This window comes from Rhinolophus sinicus, linkage group LG11 (assembly GCF_036562045.2).
Source record: "Rhinolophus sinicus isolate RSC01 linkage group LG11, ASM3656204v1, whole genome shotgun sequence".
Classification (NCBI taxonomy): Eukaryota; Metazoa; Chordata; class Mammalia; order Chiroptera; family Rhinolophidae; genus Rhinolophus; species Rhinolophus sinicus.
Genome location: NC_133760.1, coordinates 41,257,111 through 41,273,208, shown reverse-complemented (window position 1 = coordinate 41,273,208; position 16,098 = coordinate 41,257,111). Strand labels below are relative to the sequence as shown.

At 41.6% G+C, this 16,098-nt stretch overlaps 1 protein-coding gene and 1 long non-coding RNA gene across 14 annotated transcripts in view; one reads left to right on the top strand and one right to left on the bottom strand.

Annotated features, from left to right (window-relative positions):
- On the top strand, positions 1–7,931 carry LOC141567509 (uncharacterized). Of its 2 annotated transcripts, none has more exons than XR_012490175.1 (3): positions 1–147; positions 688–869; positions 7,706–7,931. It is a non-coding gene; the product is annotated as an uncharacterized LOC141567509 (long non-coding RNA). The 2 variants fall into 2 exon arrangements; XR_012490174.1 differs by having other exon boundaries at positions 6,884–7,931.
- A 2,431-nt stretch (positions 7,932–10,362) lies between these two features.
- CES5A (carboxylesterase 5A) overlaps positions 10,363–16,098 on the bottom strand; it is a 213,111-nt gene continuing 207,375 nt past the window's right edge. For 10 of the 12 annotated variants that reach the window (XM_074314847.1, XM_074314848.1, XM_074314841.1 and 7 more), the window contains 3 exons: positions 13,520–13,669; positions 10,964–11,036; positions 10,363–10,876 (listed from right to left, as the gene is read on the bottom strand). In XM_074314847.1, coding sequence (XP_074170948.1) covers positions 10,627–10,876; positions 10,964–11,036; positions 13,520–13,669 — 473 coding nt within the window. In that variant the 3' untranslated portion in view covers positions 10,363–10,626. The remainder of the gene's footprint in view (positions 10,877–10,963; positions 11,037–13,519; positions 13,670–16,098) is intronic. The other 2 variants (XM_074314843.1, XM_074314852.1) reach the window with 1 other exon arrangement.

Below are 16,098 nucleotides of genomic sequence, written 5' to 3'. Positions count from 1 at the left end.
GGCATCATTGGGACCTCTAGGCCACGCCCTCTTTCACCAAAACATCCCGACAGAGCTCTCGGGTTACAGAGTCACTGAACAACTTGTTCCAAAGCGTTTCTCCCTATCAGACTTGAACCTTGGTGCCAAGTGACCGTCCCAAAGCAGGTAGGTACAAGCAGATGCCTTTAGGCCAAGGGAAGGCTTTAATCGGGGTCCTTAGAACGAGCTGGAAAAATTGAAGAGCATCTCCCAGGCCCACAGCTGCTCAACGGGGGAATTTAGGACAAATCTCCTCGCTTGCCCCGGAGTGGGGGAGGGACTTTGTGAAAGCTTCAGAGTCAGTCCCCAGAGGTGATTGCTTCTACAAAGACTGACCTGGGCTGGGGTTCCTCCCTTACTTTCATTTAGAAAAGAAACACCGGTCACCCTAGTAAAGAGCACCGGTTTCAATCCACCTGGAACAATTTGGGCTGTCTTCTAAGCACTCAAAGAGGTTCATTTTAATTACTTAGCACAAAACACACACACACACACACACACACACACACACACACACACACACACACACTGGCCTTTGCAACCTGGGAACACAGCCAAGCCTATTAGCCTATGAAGATTGTAGAGTGCTGTATTAGCAAAATATAAAACATGGAGATGAACCATTCTCCCAATCTCACTGTTCAATCACATGCCCACTTGTGACAGCAACCAACTCCACAAACATGGACAGCCACCTCCAGAGCTTGCCGCGTCTGACTGCAGCCAGAAAGCCCATTTCTGGCTCATGCTGACCCTACAGAAGTGATGACTGAGGCTGGAGTCTACTGAGCCTGAAGCCAGGCCTCAGTTTTGCTTAACGTGCAGAATCCGTCTGTATCACAGTAGCTGTAAGTAACAGCATTCTTGTTTCAGTGGCAGCTGAATGGGAACACGGCTTTTCCCTTGGGGAATTCCCTAAGGTCTGGAGAGTGAAATCCTAGCAACTGGCCTTAACTCCTAAGCGGCTGGGCAGGTCTTAGAAGAGAAGATACCTCTGGGGACTCAAAATACCCCCCCTCCCCTGCCCCATCTCCATCAATTTACTCACTGGATATATGGCGAGCATGTACTAGAGCAAGCACTGGACAAGTGTGAGCCCCTGTCTTCCCGTGCCCTTCACTTGGCCTTGCCCATTACTCCTGGGAGTAATCAGGTGTGGCCTTTGTCCTGGTGAACAATGCACTGGGAGAACAGAGGTTGGGAACCCCACTGGGTGACATTGGGGGGGTCCTTTCTGGAAAGGGGCTGGTGAGAGGCAGCGGTAGCTATGGGTGAGGTGATCTCTTGTGCACTGTCCACCCTGGACCAAAACTCTGTGAGTCTAGGATTCTATAACACCTTCCCCGACAGCCTGGACATACTCGTATGCAGTGTTTCTGGAACCTCAGTTATTCTCAGACTAATGTCGCACCTTTTGCCACATCAGCATACCTTCTCTACTATTATCAGCAGTGTTTCTTAAATGGGTTAATTCTTTTCACTTTCAAGAATAAAAAGGAAGTTTTATATCATTTCCATAAATGGAAGACCTGTACAGTTTGTCATGAGTAGAGGTAAGCATGGAAAATGGGTCATTGCATTTTTAAAAATTAAAATGATAATAAAAATAAAAAGTGAACACAGAAGTATAAGTAATAACACCTCTAACTGATTTACAAATGTGTATACTCAAAAATAAGTTACTCAATGGGAAAAGTGAGCTGTGGATGGTCAGTTGGTAATATAAGGGCAGAGACAAACTTGTCCACCATCATGACCACCAGTGAGGTGACCAGGCATTGGCTTGGTCAAGCGTCATCGTTATCGCAGCCATTTCCTTTGAGCTTTAGGGAACATTTTCCTTTTGATACTCAGATCATCACAACACTGTGTTTCCCCAAAAATAAGACCTAGCTGGACAATCAGCTCTAATGTCTTTTGGAACAAAAATTAATGTAAGACCCGGTATTATATATTATATTATATTATATTATATTATATTATATTATATTATATTATATTAATTATATTGTATTATATATTATATTACATTATAAAGACCTGGTCTTATATTATAATAAAATAAGACCAGGTCTTATATTAATTTTTGCTCCAATAGACGCAGGAGAGCTGATTGTCCGGCCAGGTCTTATTTTCTGGGAAACACGGTATGTTCACCCTTCTCAAGACTTTTCTCAGGTGGTTGGACTCCCTGCTGGGAACCATCCAGTCCTAGGACTGACTGGGGCAGAGCACCTATGTGAAATTTTGGCCTGGGGGTGGGTCCCAGGTTGGGGAGAGCTGCACCCCCTATGGGCATAAGTGGTCATCCTGCGTGACACAAACTACTGGTGTTCAGGCCATCTCCACTTGTCACCTGGGACTGCCTAATTTAGCTCCTGCTGAGTAAGCACGTATTGTGAAATTAGGGGAAACTCCAGTAGCAATAGTCCCAGAATGTCAGTGGTTTTCTTCTTGCTTATGCAAAGAAGTGGGGTGCTATTTAGATCAACCCAGTGGCTGTTCTCCATATGGTCACTCAGGATCTACCAGGAAGTTGACAAAGTTTTTCTGTAAAGAGCCAGCTGGTAAATATTTTAGGATTTTCAGGTCATAGGGTCTCTGTGGCAGCTACTCACATTCACTATTGTAGCAAAAGCCTCATAGAAAACACCTAGGCAAATGGGCACAGCTGTTTCAGTAAAACTTTGTTTCAACAACAGGTGCTGGGCTACATTTGATACATGGGTCAGAGTTTGCAGATCCCGGACCTATATGGTGGCAGCTCTGCCATCTTTACCTCCTGGTTTCTAACGTTGTCATGGGTATTGATTCCAGTCAGCTGGCATGGAGAAGAGCGTGGAGGACAGAGATTTGGGGCTGGCCTGGATGTGGCACTCCTCACTTTCACTCACATTCCACTGGAAAGAGCTTAACCGCATGGCCAATCTAACTGCAAGGAAGGCTGGGAAATGTGGTCTGGCTGTGCACCAAAAATGACAGGCTGGATTTCATGGACAGCTAGCGATTTGTGCCACAAATAATACCCATTCAGTCATTAACTTGATATTAGGGATTATCCCCCCACTAACACATAGCAAAATAAATACATAACCATTATATAAATGCTTTCAAGTTTGTTTTCACACCTTCTAAAATGACCTTGCATAAATCCAGGAATAAGTGTACTACACTTTGGTAAACACTGACCTTTTGTATTTTTTTTAATTTAAATTACAGGAGCCTGATTGTAAATCTAGTTCCTGTTTGCTAGGGCTGCTTGATAAAAGTTTCCTTCAAACTTTTAAGAATAAAAAAGGAAAAGGCATGAAAAACACATAAGAATTTAGGCCCAGAAAAGTTAAGACTGAATTATAGTTTCAAACGGCTCAGCAAACTCAAATTATTATTATAGATTTTATAGAGACATCTGGGTGAAGACAGTGACATCAGACGAAAGAAGCGCTTTGTGTATTTTCTTATCCCAAGAATTGTCAGAGTTTATTTGTACCCTAAACTGGTCCATGAGTTCTTCTGATTATCCTAGGCATTCAGAGGTGAGCAGGATTTGGAGAAACAAAGAAAGAGAAGAAGGAGGAGGAGAAGAAGAAGAAGAAAGAACATTAGTAGTGGTGCAAGGTGGGTTTCTTGGGGAAGCCTGCACAGGGAAATAGAAATCCGAGGGCTTGCATGCCAAGCGAAGGAGAGCCAAGCCGGCTTTCACCCCCAGACAATAGGGAGCCTTAGATGGCTTTAATCCTGAGAAGGGCAAGACAGTAAGGCTTTCCAAAAGTACAAATCTGGCAGAAGCAGGTAAGCCACTGGAGAGATCAAGAAGGTGCCTCTGAAAAGGAACCTCCTAAACAGTCATTGGGAGGGTAAGTTCTCTGCATGTGAAAGCTGGGCCTTTTGGGCTCCCACAGGCCTCAGCACGAATTGTGACACAGCATCTCCAAAATGCGAGACTGTACAAAGGTGTGCAAATTCCAGGATAATCGATGCTGGTTCTCAGTGCTGACTGGAGTAGGTCACAGGAGTCACAGGGAAGTTGTAACCCTCTGAGATCCCCTAAATCTCTGTCTGTCCTGTGCCTCCTTCTCTTTCTATGGAAGCAGGCCGGGAACATACCGGGGGTGGGCAGGCACAGTGTGTATGTGAGAAAGACGCATCAGTCCACGGTACCCACCATTCCATCATATACTGACAGCTGTCATTTCAGTGCACCAATAAGCATGAGCATCAAGACATGCAAAGTAAAACCAGATACTCAATTTGCCCCTAGAGAATTGGCAAGGATTTTCACCCTTATGATTTTAGTGGCCATGCCAAGTATTGGCAAAGAGTGTGGAAAAACAGAAACCGCACCGCTAATATGGGAGAAAAACGAGTGCAGACTTTCTGGGGGGCAGTTTGGCAAAATCTACCCAAACACTTAAAAGGGGCATCTCCGTTGCCTTAGCTTGTCTCTCTCTCAGAATAATTCTGAATAAGCCCAAAGGCGTATGTATCCAATGATTCTCCTCAGTGATATTGACAGTAGTAAACACTATGAAATAACCTAGTGACCAAAAATAGTACATGGTTAAATAATTTATTAAGTATTCCTAGTATGGGGTGATATGTGGCTGTCAAAAACATAGAAACATATATGTTCGTTAAAAAAGCAGTTCTCCACTTCTTATTAAGGAAGGAACAGACACTTGGATTTACTTCCACTCCCTCTCTAAATTCTTCTAAAAGGATATAAAATAGACTTTAAAGGCGCAAGTCCACGTGTACAAACAGAATGGAAGAGGAGATGACGGCAACAGCATTTTAGAAGTTGGAAAATGAACAGAGCAATAACAACTGCTTTTTGAGTAGAGCAAGTGAAAGTCAGTGCTTGGTTGGGGGGAGCCCAGACAAAGGGATTCAAAACGGGGACAGTAGAAAACTCTCTGGGTTTAGAGTTACTAGGTACCTGTGGGAAGCAGCAGATGGGAAGAGATCCCCCACTGTGCACATGGGAGTGCAGCTCTTCCCTCCGAGACCCACCCCAGGCCAGAGTTCCCACATGGGCTCTGCCTCTGCCAGCCCTAGAACTGGACTCCATCCAGGGAATCCAATCACCTGATTACAACAGAGTTCAGAAGCCTTAGCAGCGTCAACGTAATACGATTTCTGTCCAGAAATCTGAGTGTCAAAAGGAGGATGTTCCCTGAAGCTCAAGAAATGGCTGTAGTAACGTTGGCCCCGATGAAGCCAATGCCCGGTCACCTACCTCGGAGTCATGATGATGACAAAGGTGTTCCCGCCCTTATATTGCTAGCTGACCATCAGTGGCCCACTGTTCCCACGGAGTCAATTTATTTTCAGGAATGCCATTTTGTAAATCAGTTGTTACGTCTAATAAAACTAAACAAAAAAATACACAGTAATTAATAAGAATAAAGTGTAGCAGTTCTTCAGAAAATACCAAGGGTTGACAACAACATGGAACCGCTGGAAATCTCAGTCTGCTGGTAGGAGGGCAAATCTGCCCAACCACTTTGGAAGACTTTGTGAGTGTCTGATAAAGTTGATGTATGTGACCCAGCAAAGCCACTGGTAGATAAAAATATCCAGAAGAAATGCATTGCAGTAGTCACTAAATGACATGTTCTAGAATATCCATAATATTCTATGCATAAGAACCTGAAACTGGAAACTATCCAAATGCCCAACAAGAGTAGAATGGATAATTTATGGCACATTCACACAAATAATAACTCCACAGCAATGATAAAGAACAAACTACAACCAAATACTCTATGGAGAGTGTCATAAATGTGACTTTGAGAGAAAGAAGCCAGAGGCAAGAGTACGTGATTCAGTGTATATGAGGTACAACACCCAGAAAAATGACAACATGCTGCTAGAAATCAGGACAGTGGTTACCGTTGTGTAAAGAAGGGTGGTGGGCAGGGCCTCGAAATCAGCTGAGATGGCTTCTGGGATGCGGTCTTCTGTGCCTTGATCTGGGTGCTGGCGACACAAGCACAGTCAGTCAGTGAAAATTCATCAAGACACACTATATACTGCATATATGTAATGTAATTTATATTAGTATATATTATATTACTATATATATATACACATATATATGTGTTTGTGTGTGTGTGTGTGTGTGAATATATATATATATATATATGCATGCAGAGGGTGCCAAAAATGCATACACATTTTAAAAAAGGAAAAAACTATATTAAAATTGTAATAATATATACCAATAACAAAAGATGGATACAAGTCACATGTGACTTCTGCAATTACAAGAGGGACTCAAAGTGGTTGCCATCAGCGTCCACACCCTTCTGATTACGGCGAACTACTGCTTGAGCAACGTTGACCAAAGTGTCCACTTGTATACATTTTTTTGGCACTCCCAGTATGTACTTCCTTATATGTATATTATACACAATTAAAAACTTAAAAATTTGTACCAGGTCTTAATAACTTATTATCTAATAGAGGAGACAAGATTGCTGTAGATAAAATTACCGAAGACTATAAATTACAGAACTAGAACAGAATGTAAATAGTCTAATGTGCAGTTATTTCAATCATCGCTCTAGCATGTGTACTAATAGAAATCCTACTTAAATTTACCTATAGCGTATATTGACTATATTGGCTCTTGTATATGACAAATCCAGGAGGCAAATAGAGCTCCAAGTATAACTATATTAAGGGGCCCAGATAATTGATAAATAGATACATGACAGATGGATAGTTAGATAAGTGAAGGATGGATGGATGGATGGATGGATGGGTGGATGGATGGATGGGTGGACAGTTAGATGGGTAGATAAATTCACCTTTTATCAATCATCCCTCTATACAGAAAGAAATCTGTTTCCTGCAGGTCAAGGTTAAGAATTATTCCTCTCGGCCTCCGAGGTGAGCTCCAGTACCTTGCCAATGGCAGCCATGCCCCTGCTTGGTTGGCCCCCTGGCACCACTGTGCATCTGTGGTCCGGCTTCCCCCAAACCTTTGCTGGTCCTACCCTCCTGTCCATCCTTTAAGACTCAACTTGAGCTCCAACCCATCCGTGGAGCACAGCCATCTCTTTGCCAAGGAATTGCTTTGTATTTTGACACAATAAAGTAACAAGTTAGGTTTTCCTCTCCCTGCTCCTTCCTCCTTTCCCAGGAAAGGAGGAAGAACTCTTAACACAAATGAGGCACACTCTTAACACAAAATTTTAGCAAAACGCAGGGCTCTGACCCAATAGGTCTGTCTCAGCTGTGTGAAGGGAGGTTCATCTTATATATGTGTTACTTGGAGCAGCGCCCACATCCCACCCTCTCCCCACCTCTGCCCAGGGTAAAACCTTAACTTGCAACCAGGGCCTGAGCTGGGAGGAGAATTGGGCTTTGGGATCCAGCAGAAAAGTCGAGTCCAAAGCACCCTTGAGGGAAGAGGAAGGAACGGGGGCGCCAGGATGAGGGACTCTTTCATGCCTATCTGAACATCTGGGGACTTGATGGGAATATACAAACATTAGGAAAGAAAAAACTGCTGGCCCCAACTTCTGCTCTGCCTGTGAGTTGAGTCATTTCAGTTAGACTTTTCAGGTAATGAATTGTACTTCCCCACTTTCCAAGTGTTACAAGGAAAAAGGACAGGATAAATGGTATTGGTTTGTGATTTAACTGTTTTCAGCGGTTTTCTTTTCCTACCAAGTTCTGCAGTATCCCATCACAAACACCTCAGGAGCCTCAGAGTGGAGAGAAGCATTTTTCCCTTTTTATGCTGCTGCCCTCTGCTGGACATTAGGAAATTCACAGGGGAAGACACTTGGTTTGTCTCTGGAGTTTTGTTGGTGTTTGACTTAGTGACTCAGGTCCAACATTGTTTGGGGGAGAAAAAGGATTTTCTGTAACAAATCAATAAATAAATGTTTAATTTACAACGAGAAAGTTGTTAAATATTTTCTGTTTTTACAATGATGGAAAAGTAGAGATGATTATGAAACACACGTATCTGTGTTGCTGATGAGTATGAAGTGACGTGACACTTTAGGGAAGTAAATGTGCAGAAAATAAGAAGAATGATTTTAAAAGGGCATGGCCTTTGGACCCTGTCCATCTTCTCCTGCAAATTCGGGTGTCAGAAATAATTTAAAAAACTAAAATACTCACTCCCAAAGTTGCTCTACAAATTATGTTCACAAATGTCCAGGAGCAGGCTGAAGAGATTGTGTCGTCTCCACATCAGGCAGATATGCAAGCTGATTCTTTTAAGATCCTCTAGAAACTTGGAAAATATACATGCCACACTATTAATACTCAGTTCTTAGTCAGGGACATGCACTGAACACTTAACAACTGAAAATATAGATTTCCAGGTCCCAGCCAAGAAGATTCTGCTGCAGATGGAATGGGGTGTGACGTGGGCATTGGGATTTTGGGAAAGCCCTCCAAGTGAGTCTCCTAATTATACCCGATAGAAGCCCCTGAATGAAATGAAAAAAGCAGGATGCCAAGTGGCATTTATATTTCAACTTTAAATCAGTAATACATCTGATTGCACGTGGACAGGAACAAGGGGAGAGCAGAGCCCTGTAGCTGGATGACTTGGAAACACGCTCTCTCTTGCAAGACAGCTACCAAAATTAGAACCATATTTGAGGATGCTGACACTATGTGAAGTATATAAATGGGTAATGTTATTTAATATGGTAGTATTTTAAAAAATGAGTTGAGTGATGTTTTCGAGCTGTTAGTTTAGTCTAATATCAATGTAGAAATTAGTCCTCTGCAGCTGCAGAGGCAATTGAAGTTCCAGCTTGTATGTGGTTCAGTCCCTCGTCCCAGAGCCACAAAGTAGCCTGAGCATCACAATCCACCCCTTCCACAAACATCTAAACCAGAGACAATCAATCCAACAGCCTAAGACCTTCTCCTGAGGCCTGGCAGGAAGAGAGGAAGAGTCCTGCTCTGGAGAGACAGGAGACTCAAGGTCTGGTTTTCATTCGCTACTCACTCACTGAGAGGGCTTGGGGGAATCCCTTCACCTCTCCACAGATTACTATAAAATGAGAGATCAGCGGTCCTAACTTAAATGCCTTCAAACAGGCCAGGCACAAGGCTAAGGGGAATAGTGAGGACTGTGGAAAGTTGGGAGCTCGTGCCTTTGTAAAGGGAGTAGCCACTACTCAGTTTCTGCAGATTGCTCTATCAGGGTCACTGAGAACAGTTGTGTAGGTTGTGCACTGCACAAGGGCACTACTTCAGAGGTGGTGTAATTCACATCATAGACGAAGATATGTATCAATGACAGTTTCCTGGAAGATATCTGTAGGGGGTTTTGAGGAAAGAAGACCCTCTAACATGCACTAAGGTGCTATATGGGCTGTCAGAAGCGCTGGTTACCATGTGCAGCTCCAATGTTGCCTATTGCCAGATCGCCTTCCATTTCTTTTCTTCTAGCATAGCTAGAAACATGGCTTTTAATGTGAAATTCTTCTAATTTAAAATTAGTTGGAAACTAATTTCAAAACACTTTTTGACATTATGTTGGCAAAACAAATCACTTCTGGGGGCCAGATTCAGGCTATGAGTTGATCTCTGACCAGATGAACCCCAAATTACGGGCATCTCAGAAACTCTCCTCTGCACTTCACGTGTAATCTCGAAGCCGTCACAAAGGAAAATGAAGTACTGTGGTCAATTATATGAAGACATAGTAGGGATTATATGGATGGAAAATGTAAAAGTGTACCCTTTGAATTAAGCTATGTATAATTTTCCCTACCCATCATCCCGTCATCTGGTTAACTTTAATTCATCCTTTTTTACTATAAATGTTATTTCTCCAGAGACAACCTCCTAAGACTTCAATTCAAATTAAGTTCCCCTGTTACACTTTCTTAAAACACCTTATTTTCTCTGAGTGAACTTATCAAATTTATATCACAAGACTCTCAGTTGTGTGAATGTTTGCTTCCTGTCTGTTCACTTATTGGATGATGGATTAGCCTGGACCCCATCGGGGAAACATGTTTTCTCCTTGGTGTCCCTGACCTGAACTTGCTGCCTAGGGTTTGACTTCTGTGTTCCTGACCTTGGAGGACGTCTGATTTCCATTGCGGAGAAGGAGGCTCTCTGGCATTCTCCCTCCCTCATATATCTTTGAGCCAGAAAAGGAACCCAGTTCAACCTAGTGAGATTCAGGACGTCCATGCTTGGCTTGTGGCTGAAACTCACCCGGATTGGGAATGGAGGACTCCTATTTCAGATAACACACACTGACACCTTCTCTGGTAGACAGTCCACTTCAGCTTGGACGCCGGGGTGGGAGCTGGAGTTTTCAGCCCAGAATTAAATTCTGTTCCTGTATCCATTTTACATTCTGATTTTATTTCATAGTCATAACAAGGTCATTATCATACCAACTAATAGGCCAGCCCTCTTGCAGGTTTCTTGAAGAAATCTGGCAGTCTTCAGGGCAAATTGCATTTTTTGATGTTGAAAACCATTCCCTAAGGACCATCCCCAAGGCGGTAAAAGATCAGCTAAAGCACGTGATTCTATAAAGTAGCTAAACACAGAATGAAGTCAAAGGTGGCGAGAGAAATCATAGAAGGAGAAGGTTAACCAGAATCATAGAACGATAACTTCGCAGGGAGCAAAAGAGGAAAAGATAGGCAGGAGCAGAGACAGGAAGATGAAGGAGGAAAGAGGAGAGTGGAGCACTCCGGAAGTGGACATTAGCAGGGGGACAGTCTTCGTCCAAAACTCCACGTCCTGCTCCTTCAGCCTCTGTCCCTCACTGAGGTTCAAGTCCAGCTGCAGGTACGGCTCCATCTGATCGTAGGCTGGCCACAGAGGCAGGCCTTCACCGTTAGGGTCCCTGGGAAGGGACAGAAACAGGAGTGAGGCTTCCATCCCCTACCACCCGACCCGGCTGGCTGCAGGGGAGGCCCGGAGGGTCACGTACCCGGTCCGAGCAAAGTTGGCCCAGTATCTCATCATCTTCCTGCTCAGCAATTTCTCCTCCTCTGTGGCTCCTTCTGAAGAAGAAAATCACAAAATCTGGCTCTCAGTGATTTGCCAGACGCCCAAGGTGCCTCATATATGATTAATCTCTTTCACATCTCTCCTCCAGTTAGATCCTCACTAACCTACCAAATCATGTTACTAATTTTGTATTTGCAGATACTGAGGCCCAGAGCCGCTGTGAGTTGCCCAAGGAATCAGGGCTTCCCGACGGCGGAGTCTGGACACATGCGAGTACATTCCTTGTCCACGCATTGCTCTCCCAGCCACTCCCACGAGGCTGCAAGTTCCTCAGGGAACAGAGACCACCTCTCTCTTGCTCTCTCTCAAACAATGACTTAATTATTGCATTTATTTGAAACAATAATATTTGCTCAAAAGTATAAAATCCAAAATGCAGAAAGAGTAGCTAATGAAAATAGTTTCTCTCTCTTTTCTCACCACCGTTACCAGCCTCAGAGGCACCATGGCTACCAGCTTCCTGAGCGCCCTCTGAGGACCAGCTAGATATGGACAAGAGTTTAAGCGGACAGGTCTTTACAAACACGGTAGAATAATGGACACACATTCTGCAGCTGTCTTTTTGCTAAAATTCTGTGTAGGACATAGTTCCACAGGGCTGCCTATAGAGCTTCCATATATGTATATACATACACACATATATATATTATATATAATTGCATGTATATAATTGCATATATATATGCAATTATATATAAATATATAATTTGTGTACCCACTGCTCTATTAATGGATCTTTATACTATTTCCAGATTTTGCTGATAAAAACAATACTTTAGTGTGCATGTATATTTTTGCACATGTGGAAAGTATAATTGCACCAAAAATCCTAGAAGTTGAATTGCTAAGTTAAGGGCCACATGCATTTCACAGTTTCATAGTTTTCCATTACTCTATGAGGTTGTCTGTTTCCCTACAGCTGCTTGAAGAATTATGCAAAACATATTGTTCTTCCCAACCCTGGCCAATGAAAAATGATTCCTCGGTCAAGGTAAGTTTGCAGTCTTCTTGTTGTCAGTGAGGTTGAGTGGATTCTCATGTTTAAAAGTCATTCGTGTTTCCTTTGCTATACACTGTCTATATCTGGTTTTTGACTGGGTTGTTCCTTTGCTCGTTGATTTAGGAGTTCTTTAGATATCAAGGAATTTAACCCCTTGATACATATGTCCTTTATTTTTTCCAGTTTGGAAAGTCCATGGGCTCATCAAATACTCCAAGCTCAGTGATGGTTGCTGAATAATAATAATAGTAACATTTAGTAAGCACTCACTGTGCTTATGACAATTGTTTCAGTTAATCTTTATGACAACCTAGGAGGTAGTTCTGTTAGTATCTGTATTATAAGATGAGCATAAATAAGTGAAACCATGAATAGACCACAGTGCACAAACACACACTATATGACAAACTCTGTCCTTATCTTCAAGAGGCCAGCATGAACTTGTTAAAAACCTGTATGGTGCTTTTTTTTTTTTTTTTTCTTAAGATTTTATTGGGGAAGGGGAACAGGACTTTATTGGGCAACAGTGTACTTCCAGGACTTTTTTCCAAGTCAAGTTGTTGTCCTTTCAATCCTAGTTGAGAAGGGTGCTGTTCAGCTTCAAGTTGTTGTCCTTTCAGTCTTAGTTGTGGAGGGCCCAGCTCAGCTCCAGGTCCAGTTGCTGTTGCTAGTTGCAGGGGGCGCAGCCCACCATCCCTTGCAGGACTCGAGGAATTGAACTGGCAGCCTTGTGGTTGAGAGCCCACTGGCCCATGTGGGAATCGAACCAGCAGCCTTCGGAGTTAGGAGCATGGAGCTCTAACCGCCTGAGCCACCAGACCGGCCCCTGTATGGTGCTATTTTTTAAACTAAATATTTTAATGACATCTCCTGTGTGTAGTTCCTAAAGTTTTCTCTATTGATAACCTCATCTGATTGGCTTGTTCTTTCAGGCATTGGACAGGTTGTAAATTCAGGAATAAATGAGCTAATAACCTCACTAGTAACAGTTCACAAGCGTATGCATTAGATCACCTGAATCCAGACACTTTGGGCCGGGATTATGAAAAATGAGGTCCTTGCCCTTTACAGCCCTGGGTGCTAGCCCTGTGGGAGTTCTGAAAAGGGCAGGGAGAGTGAGATCAGCAGTCAGGGAGGTGGAAGAAAGTGATTCTAATATTCTTTAAAAATTTCATTCCACAAGTGCCCCCAAGCCCACCCCGTAGGCTTTAGCACAAAGGGAAACACTCATCAAGCAAATGTTAGCAGCTCTTTTTCATCCTGCTTTCGAAAAATATGAGTTGGGCACATTTTCCAGGGGAAGGTCTTGTTTTTAAACCATAGATAAAATAAGTAAATTAAAAGCAGTCCTCCAAGCACTTGCACAGTGTTGGGGCCGGTGAGGGGTGTCGTGCTAACAGTGGGGAGTCGTGTTTCTCCCGGAGCTCGTCCCAAGCTTGTTACGGCAAAAGCGGCAGCCTGAGGCCAGTTCCTTACCGAACATGACAATGTCACCCGTGAGGAAGGCACCTCCGAAGACAAAGCGAATTTCATCAGAGTGGTCGGCTTTGACGAAAGCTGGCTTCGTGTCATTGAAACACTGGGGCCGGTGCTGAAACTCGTAGAAGTACACAGGTGCGCCAGCATCTGCAGAAACAGATACATATATAATATCATTCCATCTGTGAACAAATACAGTTTTGCTTCTTTCTCTCCGATTTGGATTCCTTTTAATTTCTTTGTCTTCGCCAATTGCCCTGGCTAGAACTTCTAGTACAAGGTTAAATAGAAGTGGTGATTGGAGAGATTATGTTCCTGATCATAGGGGTAAAGTTTTCGGGCTTTGACCAGTAAGTAAGACATCAGCTATGGGTTATTCATAGAAGCCCTTTATCAGGTTGAGCAAGTTCCCTTCTATTCCTTGTTTGTTGAGTGTTTTCATCATGAAAGGGTGTTGGGTTTCATCAAATGCTTTTTCTGCATCTATTAAGATACTTATGTATTTTTTCCTTTATTCTATAAATATGGTATATTATATTGATTGATTTTCATATGATGAACCATCCTTACATTCCTGGGATAAATTCTAGTAGGTCATAGAGTATGTATTCCTTTTACTATGTTGCTAGATTCAGTTTTCTAGTATTTTGTTGAGAATTTTTACATCAATACTCATAAGGGATATTGGTCTGTAATTTTCTTTTCTAGTGTTGTCTTTATCTGGCTTTAATATTAGGGTAATACTGGCTTCATAGAATGAGTTAAGAAGTGTTCCCTCCTTTTTCACTTTTTTGAAGGATTGGTTTTAGCTCTTCTTTAAATATTTGCTAGAATTCACCAGTGAAACCAACTGGTCTTGGGATTTCCTTTATTGGTAGGTTTTTGTTTACTGATTCAGTACCTTTTTTTGTTATAGATATATTCATATTTTCTATTACTTCTTGAGTTGGTTTTGGTAGTTTGTGTCTTTCTAGGAATTTTCTAATTTTATCTAAGTGCTGTCATATAATTGTTCATTGTATTCTATGATAATTCTTTTTATTTCTGTAATTTCTGTAGTAATGCCCCCATTTCAATTCCTAAATTTAGTAATTTGAGTGTTCATTCTTTCTTTGTTGATTAGTCTCACTAAAAGTTTGTCAATTTTGTTGCTTTTTGCAAAGAACCAACTTTTGGATTCACACCCATTCTCTCTATTGATTTCCTATCCTCTATTTTGTTTATCTGTGTTCTAATCTTTATTATATTCTGTTTGTTTTCTTTGCTCTTTATTTTCTAATTCTTGGAAAGGTTAGGTTATTGATTTGGGATCTTCTTTTTAATGTATGTATTCATGGCAATAAATTTCCCTCTAAGCACTGCTCTCACTGCATTCAATAAGTTTCAGTGTGTTGTGTTTTTGCTTTTATTCATCTCAAAGTATTTTCTAATTTCCCTTGTAATTTCGTCTTTGATCTTTTGATCATTTAAGGGCGTGTTGTTTGTTTAAAAACTTTTGTGTATCAAAGCACATTATCAAAAAAGTAAAAAGGCAGGCCACAGAATGGGAGAAAATATTTGCAAACCATATATCTGGTAAGGGATTAATATCTGTAACATATAAAGAACTCCTAAAACGCAACAACAAAAGAAACAACTGAATTAAAAAATGGGCAAAGGACTTAAAAGACATTTCTCTGAGAATACGTACAAATGACCAGAAGGTGTATGAAGAGGTGTTCCTCAGTAGTACCAGCATCACACACCGTGAGGGGAATGCAAATTGTAACCTCAGTGATACCACTTCACACCCGTTTGGATGGCTATTGTGAACTAAAACTTAAAAATAGCAACAACAAAATAACAAGTGTTGGTGAGTACGTGGAGAAATTGAAAATTTATGCATTGCTGATGGGAATGTAAAATGCAACAGCCACTATGGAAAACAATATGAGAGTTCCTCAAAAATATTAAACATACAATTACTGTATGATTCAGCAATTCCATTTCTGGACACACATACAAAAGAATTGAAAGCAGAGACTTGAACAGAGCTCGGTATACCAATGTTCATGGCACCATCGTTCACAATGACCAAAAGGTAGAAACAACCTAAATGTCTATTGATGGCTGACTGGATAAACAAAATGTGTTATATGCATACAATGGAATATTGTTCAGCCTTAAAAAGGAAAGAAATTCTGATACATGGTGAAACATGAATGAATCTTGAAGGCATTATGCTAAGTGAATTAGGGCAGACACAAAAGGACAACTAATGTATGATTTCACTTACATGAAGTGCCTAGAATAGTCCAATTCATAGTGACAGAATGAGTGGGGAGTTATTGTTAACAGGGACAGAGTTTCAGTTTAGGATGATAAAGATTCTGGATATGGATAGTGGTAACGGTTGCACAGCATTGTGAATAAAGTTTAATTCCACTGAATTGTACATTTAGAAATAGTTAAAATGATAAATTTTTGTTATACACATTTTGCCACAATTTTTTTAAATGTGAAAAAAAAACAGTGTTTTGTTTAATTTCTAAATATTTGTTAATTTTCCAAATTTCCTTTTATTATTGATTTCTAAT